The 17,906-nt window shown below is 44.0% G+C and overlaps 1 protein-coding gene across 1 annotated transcript in view; it reads left to right on the top strand.

The window, feature by feature from the left end:
- The window catches only part of LOC138665284 (glutathione S-transferase P 1-like), a 29,604-nt gene that overhangs the window by 2,477 nt on the left and 9,221 nt on the right, over positions 1-17,906 (top strand). Inside the window, exons 2-3 of the mRNA XM_069752622.1 lie at positions 4,900-4,935; positions 9,949-10,061. Of these exons, the coding sequence (XP_069608723.1) occupies positions 4,900-4,935; positions 9,949-10,061 (149 nt within the window). The remainder of the gene's footprint in view (positions 1-4,899; positions 4,936-9,948; positions 10,062-17,906) is intronic.

The raw sequence follows: 17,906 nt of genomic DNA, 5'->3' as shown, positions 1-17,906 counted from the left end.
AGCAATATGAACAGTGCAGAGCACTGTATGGGGCAGATATGGAGCAATATGAACAGTGCAGAGCACTGTATGGGGCAGATATGGAGCAATATGAACGGTGCAGAGCACTGTATGGGGCAGATATGGAGCAATATGAACAGTGCAGAGCACTATATGGCAGAGCTATGGGGAAATATGAACGGTGCAGAGCACTATATGGCAGAGCTATGGGGAAATATGAACGGTGCAGAGCACTATATGGCACAGCTATGGGGCAATAATGATCTATTTTTATTTTTGAAATTCACCGTTAAATGCTGCATTTCCACCCTAGGCTTATACTCGAGTCAATAAGTTTTCCCAGTTTTTTGTGGCAAAATTAGGGGGGTCGGCTTATACTCAGGTCGGCTTATATTCGAGTATATACGATAATTACTTTTGAACCTCAAAAAAAAATATACAGCTCTGGCAAAAATTAAGAGACTACTGCAAAATGTTCCGTTTGTCTGATTTTTCTCTTTGTAGGTATATTTTTGAGTAAAATGTAATTTTTTCTTTTATTCTATAAACTACTGACAACATACCTCCGAATTTCCAAGCCAAAAATTTTGTATTTTTTTTCTGAAAAGGAGAAATGGTCAAAATTACAAAAAAAAACCAGTGCTTTCAGACCTCAAATAATGCAAAGAAAACAAGTTCATAATCATTTAGAAACAACAATACTAATGCTTTAACTCAGGAAGAGTTCAGAAATCAATATTTTGTGGAATAACCATGATTTTTAATCACAGCTTTCATGCGTCTTGGAATGCTTTCCACCAGTCTTTCACACAGCTTCTGGTGCAAAAATGTAAGCAGTTCTTCTTTGTTTGATGGCTTGTGACTATCCATCATCCTCTTGATTACATTCCAGAGGTTTTCAATGGGGTTCAGGCCTGGAGATTGGGCTGCCCATAACAGGGTTTTGATGTGGTGGTCTCTTAATTTTTGCCACAGCTGTATAGTAGAGAGTAGAGCTGGCACGGTATTATTAAGAGTCAACTATATGGCTCAAACCCTAGGCTTGATTGATCTAGCATTTTTTGCCCCAAAATCTATCATAAAATAGCTTGAAATGTCACAAAATTTGAGCGTAACTTGAAGTTGAAGAAAAATTTCATGACTTTTGCCATTTATATGGCAATTTATATTTTGCCATTTATATTTATATGGCAATCCCGGCCAACGCCACCAACTTTCCAAAAATGGGCACATCCAGAGCATGACAGGGCGTGAGAGAAAAGTGTGGTGTAAATTACAAAAAAATGTAACCTGGTATAAATGAAAGGATGCCGTTTTCTAAATTTTTAGAAATAAAGCAGAAAACGCTTCACAATAGTATACAATGACAAGCAAAAGGGTAACGATGTTTTGAACTTTTGACTTTCAGGCTCCATATCTCACCATCCACTACTGCTTTGATTCAAGAAACTACCATCATTTTATAAACAATCATTTTGGCTATCTCATATATAAATTCAACTTGCAACTATTTAGCATATGATTAGTTATGCAGATTCTTGTCATGTCACTGCATGGTCATTGTTTTGCTCCTGGTGGTGGAAAGATCATTTTCTTCCTGAATACTACAAAACACAACGTGTTCTCAAATTTCCTAATAACTCAGTGTCACTGGTTTGAATCGTGGCACAGCTATGAAGAAGATTCTCAAGTAAAGATAAACAGGATCATCCAGCTCATGAATAGCGGTCTCTCGGCCAAGAAAATTGCCAAACTGCATCATGTGAGCACCATGACAGTCAGAAGAATATGAAATGGAATCTGTCCATCCATCCAAAAGCCAAGGGGTGAACGTCCAGGCAAAATGTAGGAGTTAACAAGTTGGCCCATCACAAGGTCTATCAGTACTGGCACAACAAAGACGGCAGAGGAGGTGGCTCATATGCTTTGTAATAGTGGGATCACAAACGTCCATTCAAGCACTGTACGATGCACATTATATACATTCAAGTATGGAATGGTGGCTCGAAAAAGGTGAAGAAGCCTCAATATCATCATAAGAATGTACGAAAAGTGGACAGGAGATGATTGTAAACTGGTGATTTGGAGTGATGGGTGCAAATGGGTCTGGAAGAAACAAGGGAAAAAAGAGCTAACAAATTGAGAAATTGAATGAGCTGTGGAGGAAGTCTGATAATATGGGGTTGTTTCACAGCCAAAGGCGTTGGATACTTGACCAGGATCGATGGTGGTCTCAATGCTGAGCTACATGTAAGTGTCCTACAAAATGAATTACTTTGCACACTCAAGTACTATGGGTATGAAAAGGATGACAAAGTGTTCCAGCAGAAATACGACCCAAAGCACATGTCAAGATTGGTGATTTAATGGTTCAATGACAATGAAGTAGAGGTGCTAGATTGGCCCCCACACCTCAACTCAATCAAACACTTGTGGGTAGAGTTGTATGAAAAAATGTATACTTACACAAGTGAGTCAACCAATAGTCATCACCTTTGGAAATGTGTAGAAGAGACCTGGGATCATATTTCGGTTGAGACATGTTTGAATTTGATCGAGGGCATAGGCCCCTTTCACACATCAGTGTTTTGCCATCAGTCAAAATCCGTCGAATTTAGAAAAAAACAGATCCAGCGACTGATGCCACCGAATTTGTTTTTTTCTCATAGACTTGTATTAGCGATGGATTGCGACAGATGGCCTCACGCTTCATCTGTCGTTCGCCGGATACATCGAAAATTGTTTGTCTGGTGGCCGGAGACAACGGACAAAGTAACTTTTTTTGTGTCCGTCGAAAAAACGGACAGCGATGGATCCGACGCCATCCATCATTTGCTAGAGTGGAAGGCTATGGCGCCGGATCCGTAAATTGATGGAATCTGGCGACGGATTCTTTTTTTTTAACTGAGCATGCTCCGATCCAGCCAGATTCGCTAGTCAGATCTGTAAAAAAAATGGATCCATCGCATCAGTTTTTCACAATCTGCGACAGATCTGTCAATCCATCGAGCCAACGGATTGTGACTGATGGCAAAAAACTGATGTGTGAAAAGGGGCCTTAGAAGGATTCAGGCAGTGTTGAAAGCCAAAGGTGGATTTGCAAAATAATAAAAATAAAAATATAGACTTTTTAGGAGCAAAACAGTAACAATGCAGTGACATGACAAGAATCATATGCTATATAAAGTATTTTAATTTACTGAGATAATGACTTTTGGGTTTTCATTGACTATAAGCCATAATCATTCACATTAACAAACATTAACACTTGAAATAGATCACTCAGTTTGTAATGACTCTATATTTTTCGGACTACAAGACGCACTTTTTCCCCCCCAAAAAAGGGGGGAAAATGGGGGGGTGCGTCTAATAGTCGCAATGCAGGCTTACCGTGGTGGCAGAGGTGCGGTGGCAGAGGTGCAGCGGCAGAGGTGCGGCGGCAGAGGTGCGGCGGCAGAGGAGGCGCAGTAAGTGGGGTCCCTTTCTCCAGTGAGGTGATGCAGCAGCCCGGTAAGCAGCAGAGCCGGGTGAATCCTGTTGTTATCGGTGGTGGCGGCCATTTTCCTGAGGCCGCGCGTGCGCAGATGGAGCGCTCTGCTTCCCGGGGCTTCAGGAAAATGGCCGCCGCGACCTCCATCTGCGCACGCGCGGCCTCCCGCGGCCATTTTCCTGAAGCCCCGGGAAGCAGAGCGCTTCATCTGCACACGCGCGGCCTCAGGAAGATGGCCGCCCCCACCGATAACAACAGGATTCACCCGGCTCTGCTGCTTACCGGGCTGCTGCATCACCATAACGGCGAAAGGGACCCCGCTTACTGCGCCTCCTCTGCCGCCACACCTCTGCCGCTGCACCTCTGCCACCGCACCTCTGCCGCCACGGTAAGCCTACATTGCCTGCACGGTAAGCCTGGGACCCCTCTAACGCCATACCTCTCACTGCACCTCCTGATCCCAGCACCTCCTGATCCCAGCACCTCCTGATCACAGCACCTCCTGATCCCAGCACCTCCTGATCCCAGCACCTCCTGATCCCAGCACCTCCTCATCCCAGCACCTCCTCATCCCAGCACCTTCTCATCCCAGCAACTCCTCATCCCAGCACCTCCTCATCCCAGCACCTCCTGATCCCAGCACCTCCTGATCCCAGCACCTCCTCATCCCAGCACCTCCTCATCCCAGCACCTTCTCATCCCAGCACCTCCTCATCCCAGCACCTCCTCATCCCAGCATCACCCCACCTCTGCCGACACCTTGCCTCCTGTGACCCTGCTCTGCCACCGCCAGCCCTCAGGTAAGATACTGTAAATTCGGATAATAAGACGGACCCCCATCTTATAAAAAATCTTTTTTTCTGCAATTTTCACCCCAAATTTGGGGTGCGCCTTATGGTCCGGTGCGTCTTATAGTCCGAAAAATACGGTAATATATGAGTTTCACTTTTTGTATTGAAGAACTAAAATAAATTAACTTTTTGATGATATTCTAATTTTGCGAGAAGCACCTGTGAATGCATAAGATTATGGAAAGAAAAACAGCATAGAGTGGTATGAAGCAAAATCAAAAAGTTAAGTTCCCAATAGCTGCAAAATAAGTCAGGTAGGCACCGTGTCCCTCAACCCCTACGCACGTTTCGCTATGCTTCATCCTGGGGGCATTTGGGAACTTTTCTTAGGTAATTAACCTTTTGATTTTGCTTTATACCACTCTATGCTGCTTTTGTTTCCATACTCTCATGCATTTATTACCAGATATTGAGTATTCTGTTTGTGGTTATGTAAAAATTTACACTGGCATACATGTCTGGCAGTGGTTCACAGCAGTTGAAAGATGCATCAAATTCATTAAGAGGTGCCTTAGTTTCATGCTCTGATAACTATCCAGTTTTTCTTTTCATTTCCAGTGTCTGAATTCACACTGACATACTTCCCACTTAGAGGTGAGTACCACTTCATGATCATTTAAAAAGATCTATGGACTTTACAGACTAAGTGCATGTGAACATGCTGTCTATAGATGTGTGCCCACCGACTGAGATTTTCATGCAGAAGACACTTCAGGAAATGCGAGTATTTTCTTACCTGAAGCGTCTTTTGTAGAATTTTTTTTTGTCACATCTTACAACGGCTTTTTTTTTCTTGTATGTAGAAAATAATGTCTTTGGAAACCTGAAGCAGTAAACAGAAACTCAAAAGACTGAATGTATGCACAGCAAGTCGTTTTTACATAGCAATGACTATGCTCATTCTTTTGCGTATTTCTTTAGTGGACAAGCCTGAAAAATACATTGTGTGCACATACCGTAGGAGTGTGTTCACACTGAGTTTTTTTTTTTAGGGGGGTTTGGGGTAGAAATTCAGCAGAATCTCTCAAAAATTATCCTAAGGCCACTTGCACACATTAAGTATTTAGTCAGTATTTTACACCAGTATGTGGGTAAGCCAAAACCAGTAGTGTATAATACTGTAGAAACACGTCACCTCACCACTTCTGCATTTTTCCCCCACTCCTTGTTTTGGCTTACAACGTTACAAATACTGAGCTAAAATACTCACCAAATACTCAGTGTGCATGTGGCATTAGGCTACGTTCACATTGGCGTTCCGCCAATGTGCGTCGCTGTTGCGCCGGCGACGCAGCGGCGACGCAGCGGCGACGCGCCCCTATGTTTAACATAGGGGACGCGTGCGTCGTTTTGGTGGCGTTTTTCGCCACGTGCGTCGTTTCCGACGCTAGCGTCGGACGCAAGAAAACGCTACATGTAGCATTTTCTGTGCGTCCGATTTTCGTCGGAAAACGACGCACGCGTCGCAAAACGCGCACGTTTTAGCGTGCGTCGCGCGTTGCGTCGCCGACGCACGGCGGCGCAACGCTAATGTGAACGTAGCCTAGAGACTGCTTTAAAAATTCTTGGGAAAAGCAAATCTAATTAATTTCTGTAACAAAACCACAGTTTTTGAGGAAGATTCTTGAAGAGTTTCTGCAACAAAAATTCCTTCAAAAAACCAATTGTCCATGAACCTGTAGGTAGCATATACAGTACACGAAATAGTACTGGAAAAACGAACATAATGCACAGAAATGCCAAAAAGACATGCTAAAAAAAAACTAAATTGACATGTTGAGTCTTGGAAAATTGCAGCAAGGCTCAAAACATGTGCAGAGAAAAAAGCAGTGTATGCATGAGTTTTTAGAAATCTTGATTGATCACACTGGTACTGTAAAGAGCTATGTATTTTATGTAACAAATACACAGGGTAAAAACACTGGTATGAATGTTCTCTTAGGACTAGTTCAAACTTCCATTTTTCATGTAGGAGTACTGTCCATACTTTTCATGGATAGAACAAGTACTCATTGTAGTCCATGTTTTCTATAAGACATCTCACTTTTACTAATCCTATAGTTATATCTACTATATAATTGTCTAAGGGTCACTTCCGTCTTTCTGGCTGTCTGTCTTTCTGTCTGTCTTTCTGTCACAGATATTCATTGGTCGCGGCCTCTGTCTGTCATGGAATCCAAGTCGCTAATTGGTCTCGCCAGCTGCCTGTCATGGCTGCTGCGACCAATCAGCGACGGCCACAGTCCCTCCCTACTCCCCTGCAGTCAGTGCCCAGCGCCCGCTCCATACTCCCCGCAGTCACCGCTCACACAGGGTAAATGCCAGCGGTAATGGACCGCGTTATGCCGCGGGTAACGCACTCCGTTACCGCCGCTATTAACCCTGTGTGACCAAGTTTTTACTATTGATGCTGCCTATGCTGCGTCAATAGTAAAAGGATCTAATGTTAAAAATAATAAAAAAATAAAAAATCATTATATACTCACCGTCCGCCGCCTTTTCCGCTCCTCGCGATGCTCCGGTAACCGCTCCATGCAAGCGGCAGTTTCCGGTGGCAAGGATGGTATGCGACAAGGACCTGCCATGACGTCACGGTCATGTGACCGCGACCTCATCACCGGTCCTGCGCGAGAAGGACCTGCCATGACGTCATGGTCATGTGACCTCGGGTGCTGCGCTACCAACCCTGGGACCGGAAGCTGCCAAGTGCACCGCACACAGACGACATGACTACAAGGGCTCCCTCGGAAGGTGAGTATATGTTTATTTTTTATTTTTGAACCTGTGACATACGTGGCTGGGCAATATACTACGTGACTGGCCAATATACTACGTGGCTGGGCAATATACTACGTGGCTCTGTGCTGTATACTACGTTGCTGTGCAATATACTATGTGGCTCTGTGCTGTATACTACATCACTGGGCAATATACTACGGGGCTCTGTGCTGTATACTACGTCACTGGGCAATATACTATGTAACTGGGCAATATACTACGTGACTGGGCAATATACTACGTGGCTGGGCAATAAACTATGTGACTGGGCAATATACTACGTGGCTGGGCAATATACTACGTGGCTGGGCAATATACTACGTCACTGGGCAATATGCTATGTAACTGGGCAATATACTACGTGACTGGGCAATATACTACGTGGCTGGGCAATAAACTACGTGACTGGGCAATATACTACGTGGCTCTGTGCAATATACTACGTGGCTCTGTGCAATATACTACGTGGACATGCATATTCTAAAATACCCGATGCGTTAGAATCGGGCCACCATCTAGTTGTAAATAAAGGCACAACCAGTATAACGCACTTTATTTGAAATAAAAAGAAACCACATATTTTTTTTATTTAAAAACAACAACCAAAGTTATACTCATCTAACGCCCATTCAAATGAAGCCCTCGTCTTCTGGAATAAAACAAAAATAAAAAACAACCATATCCCTCACCTCTCCGTCGTTCTGTCCCACACTGTAATCAATGTCTGGGGATAAACAGCTTTCAAAAATACAACGTGGGGAGCCCTCTATTCTTGATAACCAGCCTTGCTAAAGCTGAAAGCTGTCATTTTTGCCTGACTGGTTATCAAAATACAGGGGAACCCAGCATCATTTTTTATTTATTTATTTTTAGTGCAGGTGGCGGCTGATGAATACTCCCATCAGCCGCAGCCTGCACTCACTGTTATCAGCTGAATACAGCTATCAACTTTGTCCCCTGCCCTAGCAAGGATCGCAATGCGAGTAGGGGACATTGATGTGAGCTCTATTGCATCCTGCACAAGGGAACAGCGCGAACAATACCGCTGATTCCCAGGTGCAAATATGTGTAACACTGATGACACACGGATGTCATTCATGTGTCATCACTCATCAGTGTGTAAGTGTGCAAGACGTTTTGCTGCCCATGCTGCTGTTAGAAAATGGACATGTCAGCGTATTTTACCCATGGACACACAGTCTATGGAAACACACTGATGTGTGCTCAGACCCATTCACTTGTATGGGTCTACTTGTGTAAATGTCTCTGGTACATGTGAAAACTGTCACCACACGTACCGGAAACACAGACGTGTGAAAAAGCCCTTATACTTTAGTAGAAACGGTCAACATGTTTGATTTTGGACACATCATTCAAAGTTTAGCTGCTTTAGTTCCTATGAGTCCTAGAATGCAAATCATCAGAGTGAGCTCCAGTCTTCCTTGCACTAATCTGACTAATCCGGCTTGCTGGATCTCAAAGTGTGACCCAGAATTTTCTTTTACAATGTACCGTAAGTCTACAAAGAGTCAGAACAGGTCTCTATCTGCTTGCATTGTTAAAGCTACTTCCTGCTCACACATAAACCTCATGAGTCAAAATTGTAGTCACATTAGTGAGAAGAGGACCGAAGCAGTACTGGAGACTGGGGAAGACAGCAATTGTTAAATATATGGACCCACTTTTCCTTACATTATATGTACATTTACACAGGTTTTTACATTTCATGTACATTTAGGCAGGTTTCTAGGGTACAAAAAGTTTCATGAGTGTGCTTCTTTGAAGGGGACCTATCATCAGGTTTAGCTTATTAAACTAGCCACATCATGGAATAGTGACTGCAGAGCTGAGTAAAACTTATTTTTTTTATAATTTCCAATTGCGAATACAGTATATTAGCTTGTAAAGTTTAGATTCTAATTTATGATAAACTCAACTGGGAGTTATCGAGATTTTTCATTGGGGGCGTGTACTTCTTCCCATGCAAGACATTGACCAATTATAAACAGGCAGAAACATTCAGTTGAAAAAAATAAGTTCCCATAATAGCTAAGAACAGGTTTTCTTCTGTGTAAGACATGTAATGAAAAATAGTCTGCTTTCCTCGGTGATGTCACTGCAGAGGTGTGTGTGATTATAATGTATCGGGAGCAATGCTGATTGTAATTACTAACACTTCTGATTTTGGCTCACAGCAGTCATTGTGGGGAGAGGGGAAATACATCAGGGCTGACAGCACTGAGAGGAAAACTACAGCTGCAGACATGTTTGTAATGAGACAAACTTCAGCTCTTCTGTACTATACCTTTCCCCACATTGGCTGCTGTGACATGAAAGGTGTATGTAATCACACTCAGCTCTGCTCTGCTCCTGATATTTTGTAATCACACACAGCTCTTCCGCGAGATCACTGAGGTGACTGTATATCACACGCTGAGAATGCCTGTTTTAGCTTATTGTGGGGGTGTGTTCTTCTGTCCCCTAAGTATGTTGCTGCCTGCTTATGATTGGTTAACGACATACAGGAGTCGAAGTACAAGCCCTCAAAGACAAATCTCTGGTAACACCCCATTGGGCTTATCATAAATCATAACCTAAACTTTACGAGCTAATATCTCTGCAACAGAGAGGCGAAATTAAAAAATAAAAACTACATTTTAGTCAGCTCTGCAAACACTATTCCATGATGTTTAAAATGCTCAACCTGTTGAAAGGTCTTCTTTAAAGAGTGGAGAAAATGTCCTTGCTTCTGTCATACCGTACTTCACTAATAGCTGTAATAAGTAGAATTGAAGAGTTATCATTTCAATGCTTTGCTTTTTTTTCCAGGAAGGGCTGAGGGTATCAGACTCTTGCTAGCTGATCAGTGGGTTTCATGGACTGATAATGAAATGCTGATGGGGTCCTGGTTTTCTGGAAAAAGTGACTTAAAGAAAAAAGCGGTGAGATGCTTTCTATGACATGTCAAATTGCGTGACCATACAACACTCTGCTTATACTTAAATAAGTTGAACTCTACTGCTTCTTGGATTAAGCATTTGAAGAAGTCTCAGGACTTTGACCCATACTAAACATAGTGGTACAGTGGCTTGCAAAAGTGTTCACCCCTTGCCTTTTTACTTATTTTGTTACATTACAACCTGTGCGTAAATAGTTTTGTAATCCAATTTTGTGTGTGGTGTATGAGCACTTTATGGTTGTAAGTTGCTGAAGCGAAGTGAGAAAAATATAGGCATTATTTACATTTATGGGATCAAATAACTAAAAAATGGCATGTGCATATATATTTATTACCCCCCTTTCACTAAAAAGCCTCTAAAATTTCTGGTGCAAGCAATTACCTTCATAAGTTACTTGCTTAGTGAAAGGTCCACCTTTGTGCAATCTAAGGGCGGTTTCACACGTCCAGATATTTCCGGTACTGGAAAAATTGGAACCAGAGATATTCGTGTCCTTGTGCTCACGTGGTACATCCGTGTGGCACACATTCGGTAGCCGTGTGCGGCATTAGGACCACATGGACGGCCGCCGGGACACATCAGGACCACACGTACGGCCGCTGGAGAAACAGCGCTACTGTAAGCGCTGTTCCCCTGAGTGTGGTGCTTTAGCTGGCTGTCATCCGCTCTCCCCTGCTCTGCCGAAAGCAATGCGAGCAGGGGAAAAGGGATGAAATAAAAACCAATGTGCGGTCCCCCCTATATTTGCCAACCAACCTGGCAAAACTCACAGGAGCGGGCTGCTATTCTCAGGCTGGTAAGGGGCCATGGCTATGGGCCCCCTCAGCCTTAAAGAAACAACCCGCAGCTGCCCAGAAAAGGAGCATCTATTAGATGCTCCAATTCTGGAGCTTTGCCCTGTTCTTCTCACTGCCCTGTGGCATTGGCATATGGGGTAATAAGGGGTTAATGTCACATTGCTATTGTAAGATGACATTAAGCCTGGTTAATAATGGAGAGGTGTCAATAAGACACCTATCCATTATTAAGCCACTAGTCTGAAAGGGTTAAATAAACACACACATTAAGAAAAAAGTATTTTAATATCTTTATTGTACACTCAATCCAAAGCAAAGTCCTCATTCTTCTGTAAAAAAAAAAGCAAAATAAAAAAACAACAATATTCCATACCTGTCCGCCGTACAGTTGTAAATCCATCTCAAGGGGCTAAATACATTTACAACCGGGAGCGCTGCTAATGCAGCCACTCCCAGCTGTAAACAACTGGGGAATGACTGAAATGCAGGGGGCAGAGCTTCGGTGACTAGCGGTGCCGTCACTGAAGCTGTGCCCCCTGGCGGCATGAACTCATATGAACTCTGTAGCGTGGGAAAGTTTCTGATTATTTTCCCATGCTACAGAGTTCATGTGAGTTAATTAGCAGCACTCCTGGTTGTAAATGTATTCAACCCCTTGAGATGGATTTACCACGTGGGACATGACTGTACGGAGGACAGGTATGGGATATTGTTGTTTATTTATTTATTTTTTTTACAGAAGAACAAGGGATTCGCTTTGGATTGAGCGTACAATAAAGATATTAAAAACAAGTGTGTTTCTTTCTTTCATTAAACTACTTTTTTCTTAATGTGTGTGTTTATTTAACCCTTTCAGACTACTGGCTTAATAATGGATAGGTGACTTATTGACACCTTTCCATTATTTACCAGGCTTAATGTCACCTTACAATAGCAAGGTGACATTAACCCCTTATTACCCCATATGTCAATGCCACAGGGCAGTGGGAAAAATTGGGCAAAGCTCCAGAATTGGCGCATCTCGTAGATGCTCCTTTTCTGGGCAGCTGCGGGCTGCTTTTTTAAGGCTGGGGGAGGCCCATAGCCATGGCCCCTTACCAGCCTGAGAATAGCAACCCACAGCTGTGAGTTTTGCCAGGTTCGTTGGCAAATATAGGGGGGACCGCACGTCGGTTTTTCTTTCATCCCTTCTCCCCTGCTCGTGCTGCTTTCGGCAGAGCAGGGGAGAGTGGATGACAGCCGGCTTCCGCACCACACACAGGGGAACAGCGCTTAGAGTAGCGCTGTTTCTCCCATGGTACACGGAGGAGAGTGTACACTGCTCTCCTTGTGCACGTGTTGCGGTACATGCTGCCGGTAAAAAACGGACATGTAAGCGTGTTTTGCACACAGACACACGGTCCGTGAAACTTGCTGACATGTGCATAGACCCATTCATTTGAATGGGTCTACGTGTGTCAGCGTCTCCAGTACGTGAGAAAACTGTCACTACACGTAATGGAGGCATGACGTGTGAAACCGGCCTATCTGTCACATGGTCTGTCAGTATATACACACCTTTTCTGAAAGGCCACAGAGGCTACAACACCTTTAAGCAAGAGGTACCATTAACCAAACATCATGAAGACCAAGGAGATCTCAAAACAAGTCAGGGACAAAGTTGTTGAGAAGTACAAGTCAGGGTTGGGTTCTAAAAAATATATCCCAATCTCTGATGATTGCCTGGAGCACTGTTGTGAATTCTGCTCTTGGGCTCCTTCTGGTGGTTATGATTGGTAGTGCTGCGGTAGTTGGATCGTAGCATTTATCAGGTGTATCTATTTTTTACAATTTGGGCTGGGCTATATAGCCTTGCTTGTTCCTTTAGTCAGTGCCAGTTGTCCATTGTTTTTGGAGGATTCACATCCCTTCTGGTCTCTCCTGTTCGCTGTGCTTTTCTTCAAAGATAAGTCCTGGCTTTGTTTTTGCTGTCCACCTGCTGTGGACCTTATAGTTCTGTGCATTTTTCATGTTTTGTCTTGTCCAGCTTTGTTGTGAAGGATTTTTTGCAGCCAAGCTGTGTCTCTGGAGATGCAGATATACCCTCCATGTCTTTAGTCAGATGTGGTGTTTTGTATTTTCTGTGGTGGATATTTTCTAGTGTTTTAATACTGACCGCATAGTACTCTCTTCTATCCTTTTTTTTAGCTAGTATGGCCTCTTATGCTAAATCCTGATTTCATGTCTGCGTATGTTATTTCCCTCTCCTCTCATAGTCAATATTTGTGGGGGGCTGTCTATCCTTTGGGGATTTTCTCTGAGGCAAGATAGGTTTCCTGTTTCTGTCTTTAGGGGTAGTTAATTCTTAGGCTGTGTCGAGGGGTCTAGGGAGCGTTAGGTACCTCCCACGGCTACTTCTAGTTGCGCTGCTAAGTTCAGGGTTTGCGTTCAGTACAGGTACCACCCCTATCCAGAGTACGTCTCATGCTGCTCCAAGGCCACCAGATCATAACAGTACAACTGGCCAACAATGAGTTAATTGCATCTCAAAAGAAGGGAGGAAATGTTTTGAGCCATTTTTTCTCCTTAGCCTGTTCCTCCCTCTTAATCTCTGGGCAGCTGCGGAACCTAGTAATAACATGTGTTCAGGAGTTAGTTTCTCGTGTGGATCAGCTTGCTGCTAGGGTACAGGGTATTTCAGATTATATTGTTCAGACTCCTGCCTTAGAACCTAGGATTCCCACTCCTGATTTATTCTTTGGTGACAGATGCAAATTTTTGAGTTTCAAAAATAACTGTAAACTGTATTTTGCATTGAGACCCCGGTCTTCTGGTGATCCCATTGAGCAGGTTAAAATCATCATATCCCTGCTGCGTGGTGACCCACAGGATTGGGCATTTTCCCTGGAAACTGGCAATCCTGCTTTGCTTAATGTTGATTCTTTCTTTCAAGCATTGGGGTTATTGTATGATGAGCCTAATTCTGTGGATCAAGCTGAGAAAATCTTGCTGGACCTGTGTCAAGGTCAAGAAGCGGCAGAATCGTATTGCCAGAAATTTAGAAAATGGTCTGTACTGACTAAATGGAATGAGGATGCCTTGGCGGTAATTTTCAGAAAGGGTCTTTCTGAATCCGTTAAAGATGTTATGGTGGGGTTCCCCATGCCTGCTGGTCTGAGTGATTCTATGTCTCTGGCCATTCGGATTGATCGGCGCTTGCGAGAGCGCAGAGTTGTGCACACTATGGCGTTGTCCTCTGAGCGGAGCCCTGAGCCTATGCAGTGTGATAGGATTTTGTCTAAAGCTGAACGTCAAAGATTCAGGCGTCAGAATAGGTTGTGTTTTTACTGCGGCGATTCTGCTCATGTTATTTCTGATTGCCCTAAGCGTACAAAGAGAATCGCTAGTTCTGTTACCATCAGTACTGTACAACCTAAATTTCTGTTATCTGTGACCTTGATCTGCTCATTATCATCATTTTCTGTCATGGCATTTGTGGATTCAGGCGCCGCTCTGAACTTAATGGACTCAGAATTTGCCAGACGTTGTGGTTTCCCCTTGCAGCCTTTGCAGAACCCTATTCCTTTAAGGGGCATTGATGCTACACCGTTGGCTAAAAATAAACCTCAGTTTTGGACACAGCTGACCATGCGCATGGCGCCAGCCCATCAGGAAGATTGTCGTTTTCTGGTGTTGCATAATTTGCATGATGATATTGTGCTGGGTTTTACATGGTTACAGGTACATAATCCGGTGTTAGATTGGAGATCTATGTCTGTGACTAGTTGGGGTTGTCAGGGGGTTCATGATCAGGTTCCTTTGATGTCAATTTCCTCTTCCCCCTCTTCTGAAATTCCTGAGTTTTTGTCAGACTTCCAGGATGTATTCGATGAGCCCAAATCCAGTTCCCTTCCACCACAGGGACTGTGATTGTGCTATTGACTTGATTCCAGGTTGTAAGTTCCCTAAGGGCCGACTTTTCAACCTGTCAGTGCCAGAACATGCCGCCATGCGGAGCTATATTAAGGAGTCTTTGGAGAAGGGGCATATTCGGCCATCTTCTTCACCATTGGGAGCAGGCTTTTTTTTTTGTTGCCAAGAAGGATGGCTCCTTGAGACCCTGTATTGATCATCGCCTCTTGAATAAGATCACGGTCAAATTTCAATACCCTCTGCCTTTGCTTACTGATTTGTTTGCTAGGATTAAGGGGGCTAGCTGGTTTACTAAGATTGACCTTCGAGGGGCATATAATCTTATTCGTATTAAGCAGGGTGATGAATGGAAAACTGCATTTAATACGGCCGAAGGCCATTTTGAATACCTTGTGATGCCATTCGGACTTTCTAATGCCCCATCTGTGTTCTAATCCTTCATGCATGATATCTTTCGGAGTTATCTTGATAAATTCATGGTTGTATATTTGGATGATATTTTGATTTTTTCCGATGATTGGGAGTCTCATGTGAAACACGTCAGGATGGTATTTCAGATCCTCCGTAATAATGCTTTATTATGCTTTATTCAGCCCACATCTGTGAAGAGCCTTCAGAAATTCTTGGGCTTTGCAAATTTTTATCGTCGTTTCATTGCCAACTTCTCCAGTGTGGTTAAACCTCTGACCGATTTGACCAAGAAAGGCGCTGATGTGACGTATTGGTCCTCTGCGGCTGTTTCTGCCTTTCAGGAGCTTAAATGCCCCTGTGTTGCTTCAGCCAGATGTTTCTCTTCCATTTCAGGTTGAGGTTGACGCGTCTGAGATTGGGGCAGGGGCCGTTTTGTCTCAGAGGAATTCTGATGGTTCCTTGATGAAACCGTGTGCCTTCATTTCTCGGAAATTTTCGCCTGCGGAACGCAATTATGATGTCGGCAATCGGGAGTTGTTGGCTATGAAGTGGGCATTTGAGGAGTGGCCACATTGGCTTGAGGGGGCCAAGAACCGTATTGTGGTCCTTACCGATCATAAGAATTTGATTTACCTCGAGTCTGCCAAACGGCTGAATCCTAGACAGGCTCGATGGTCCCTGTTTTTCTCCCGTTTTGATTTTGTGGTCTCGTACATTCCTGGTACTAAGAATGTTAAGGCGGATGCCCTCTCTAGGAGTTTTTTTCCTGATTCCCCTGGGGTTCTTGAGCCGGTCGGCATTCTGAAGGAAGGGGTGGTTCTTTCTGCCATCTCCCCTGATTTACGACGGGTTCTTCAGGAATTTCAGGCTGATAAACCTGACCGCTGTCCAGTGGGGAAACTGTTTGTTCCTGATAGATGGACTAGTAAAGTGATTTCTGAGGTTCATTGTTCTGTGTTGGCTGGCCATCCTGGGATTTTTGGTACCAGAGATTTGGTTGGTAGGTCCTTTTGGTGGCCTTCTTTGTCGCGGGATGTGCGTTCTTTTGTGCAGTCCTGTGGGATTTGCGCGCGGGCTAAGCCTTGCTGTTCCCGCGCTAGTGGGTTGCTTCTGCCTTTGCCGGTCCCTGAGAGACCTTGGACGCATATTTCTATGGATTTTATTTCAGATCTTCCGGTTTCCCAGAGGATGTCGGTTATCTGAGTGGTTTGTGACCGGTTTTCTAAGATGGTTCATTTGCTACCTTTGCCTAAATTGCCTTCCTCTTCTGATTTGGTTCCGTTGTTTTTTCAGCATGTGGTTCGTTTGCATGGGATTCCGGAGAATATTGTGTCCGATAGAGGTTCCCAGTTTGTTTCTAGGTTTTGGCGGGCCTTTTGTGCTAGGCTGGGCATTGATTTGTCTTTTTCTTCCGCATTTCATCCTCAGACAAATGGCCAGACCAAGCGAACTAATCAGACTTTGGAAACTTATTTGAGATGCTTTGTGTCTGCTGATCAGGATGATTGGGTGGCTTTCTTGCCATTGGCCGAGTTTGCCCTTAATAATCGGGCTAGTTCTGCTACCTTGGTTTCGCCTTTTTTTTGTAATTTTGGTTTTCATCCTCATTTTTCTTCAGGGCAGGTTGAGCCTTCTGATTGTCCTGGTGTGGATTCTGTGGTTGACAGGCTGCAGCGGATTTGGGCTCATGTGGTGGACAATTTGGTGTTGTCTCAGGAGGAGGCTCAGCGTTTTGCTAACCGTCGTCGGTGTGTTGGTTCCCGGCTTCGGGTTGGGGATTTGGTCTGGTTGTCTTCCCGTCATGTTCCTATGAAGGTTTCTTCCCCTAAGTTCAAGCCTCGGTTTATTGGTCCTTATAGGATTTCTGAGATTATCAATCCAGTGTCTTCGTTTGGCCCTTCCAGCCTCTTTTTCCATCCATAACGTGTTCCATAGATCTTTGTTGCGGAAGTATGTGGTGCCCGTTGTTCCCTCTGTTGATCCTCCGGCCCCGGTGTTGATTGATGGGGAGTTGGAGTATGTGATTGAGAAGATTTTGGATTCTCGTTTTTCGAGGCGGAAGCTTCAGTATCTGGTCAAATGGAAGGGTTATGGCCAGGAGGATAATTCTTGGGTTGTTGCCTCCGATGTTCATGCTGACGATTTGGTTTGTGCCTTTCATTTGGCTCGTCCTGATTGGCCTGGGGGCTCTGGTGAGGGTTCGGTGACCCCTCCTCAAGGGGGGGGGGGGTACTGTTGTGAATTCTGCTCTTGGGCTCCTTCTGGTGGTTATGAGTGGTAGTGCTGCGGTAGTTGGATCGCAGCATTTATCAGGTGTATCTATTTTTTGCAATTTGGGCTGGGCTATATAGCCTTGCTTGTTCCTTTAGTCAGTGCCAGTTGTCCATTGTTTTTGGAGGATTCACATCCCTTCTGGTCTCTCCTGCTCGCTGTGCTTTTCTTCAAAGATAAGTCCTGGCTTTGTTTTTGCTGTCCACCTGCTGTGGACCTTATAGTTCTGTGCATTTTTCATGTTTTGTCTTGTCCAGCTTTGTTGTGAAGGATTTTTTGCAGCCAAGCTGTGTCTCTGGAGATGCAGATATACCCTCCATGTCTTTAGTCAGATGTGGTGTTTTGTATTTTCTGTGGTGGATATTTTCTAGTGTTTTAATACTGACCGCATAGTACTCTGTTATATCCTTTCTTTTTAGCTAGTATGGCCTCCTAT

The sequence above is a fragment of the Ranitomeya imitator genome, chromosome 2, assembly GCF_032444005.1.
Source record: "Ranitomeya imitator isolate aRanImi1 chromosome 2, aRanImi1.pri, whole genome shotgun sequence".
NCBI classification, from domain to species: domain Eukaryota; kingdom Metazoa; phylum Chordata; class Amphibia; order Anura; family Dendrobatidae; genus Ranitomeya; species Ranitomeya imitator.
This window is presented reverse-complemented; position numbering and strand designations above follow the sequence as displayed.